Below are 1,472 nucleotides of genomic sequence, written 5' to 3'. Positions count from 1 at the left end.
CCCCCAGCCCCAGCCAGAGGGAACCTGGTGCTGGCCCCCACCTCATACTGCCCGGTCTTGGGGTCGCTCATGGCCCATAGGTTGAAGTCAGTGTCTCGGTCATTGTTGCTGTCCATGCTCACAAGCCCTGTCACACCTGTGGGAGAATTAAGACCCAGGTGGGACAGGGACTGAGTTCCACTGCCCCCACGGCACCCACAGCCCAGCTTCCCCCATCCCAGTGTTACCCTGGAACTTGCGGTCCCGCATCTTCTCGATGATGTGGGTGGCGTTTTTCTTGGAGCCGCCCTCGCGCAGAGTCTCATTCAGCACCATGGCGTACAGCAGCATCCCATCATAGAAACATCCCGCCACCAGGTTCATCTGCCAGGGGGAATCTGAGCACACCCACAGCCACGCACACAGGAGCACCCCAGAACCTTCACAGCAGGACCACGCACCCACCCACGGCCCCATAACCACACTGGGGACAACATGCACCCTGCAGGGATGGCAGTGCTTGTGGCTGTTCCCACCAGGGATAACCCCTCTGGCACTACCTGTGGCTGTGTCCCACCCTCTGCATCCTGGTGACGTGCCTCAGACCCATGAGAAGGGGCCCCACCACCCCAGCGTGCAGGGGGACTCACTCACCAGGGAGTAGTTGAGCTGCACCCCAAACTTCTGCTTAGCTCGCAGGATGAGTTGGGTTTGGAAATGCTGGTACTCGGGGTTTTGGGGCTCATAGTAGGTGATCACCAGCACCATCTGCAACCGAGCACAGCACTCTGGTTCACACAGTGGGGCCAGGCTGGTGAGGTTTCTGTCCCCAGGCAGGTGGGCCCAGCTCACCTGGAAAGCCTCGCGCAGCCCTGCATCCTGGCCTGGGCTCTCCTGCCAGGGCTTGAAGGCGTCACGGGCAGAGTCTCCCCGCAGGCTCTCCCCGAAGACGTCCAGGTAGAAGAAGACGTAGTCACCATTGGTGAGGTTCTCCTGCTGCGCCAACTGCATGATCTGCCGCAGCATCTCCGGTGGCCCGCAGAGATACACCACTGCCAGAGAGAAGCAGGGGCTTCAGGGAGGCAGGGACACCCCACTGCGCCCCGGGCACACAGCCAGCAATGGGGCAGATGGGGCAGAGCAGCCCCGGGAGCACTCGGTGGCTGCGGGGGGATGGAGCAGGCAGATGGGGCAGTGCTTGGCTCACACCTCCCTGTGCCCCCCAGCCAGACCCACAGCCCTTGCTGGCACAGACCCACTCTTGCCCCATCAATCACCTCGGGCTGAAGGGGAAGAGGAGAACAGGGGAAAACTTGCTGCAAATCATGAGGTGGATGCTGCAGGCACCGACCCCACACACCCTGATACAGCAAAAACCAGCCAGGGTATCTCTCCCCCCTGCATCAGCTTCCCAGCTGCTCCATGCCAGCCCCAGCCACGGAATCGGGGGGCTGGGAGAGGCACTGGAGCCGGGCACCGGAGGTCCCTGGGGA

The 1,472-nt window shown here is 62.4% G+C and overlaps 1 protein-coding gene across 1 annotated transcript in view; it reads right to left on the bottom strand.

The window, feature by feature from the left end:
* NPR2 (natriuretic peptide receptor 2) overlaps positions 1-1,466 on the bottom strand; it is a 6,329-nt gene extending 4,863 nt beyond the window's left edge. Inside the window, exons 1-4 of the mRNA XM_017727596.1 lie at positions 832-1,466; positions 634-747; positions 228-363; positions 9-136 (exon numbers count right to left, since the gene is read on the bottom strand). Of these exons, the coding sequence (XP_017583085.1) occupies positions 9-136; positions 228-363; positions 634-747; positions 832-1,005 (552 nt within the window). The 5' untranslated portion in view covers positions 1,006-1,466. The remainder of the gene's footprint in view (positions 1-8; positions 137-227; positions 364-633; positions 748-831) is intronic.
* Positions 1,467-1,472: the final 6 nt, after the last annotated feature.

This window comes from Corvus brachyrhynchos, unplaced genomic scaffold (assembly GCF_000691975.1).
Source record: "Corvus brachyrhynchos isolate BGI_N302 unplaced genomic scaffold, ASM69197v1 scaffold140, whole genome shotgun sequence".
Classification (NCBI taxonomy): Eukaryota; Metazoa; Chordata; class Aves; order Passeriformes; family Corvidae; genus Corvus; species Corvus brachyrhynchos.
Note: the sequence above shows the minus strand (reverse complement) of the source record. Positions and strands in the feature narration are given on the sequence as shown.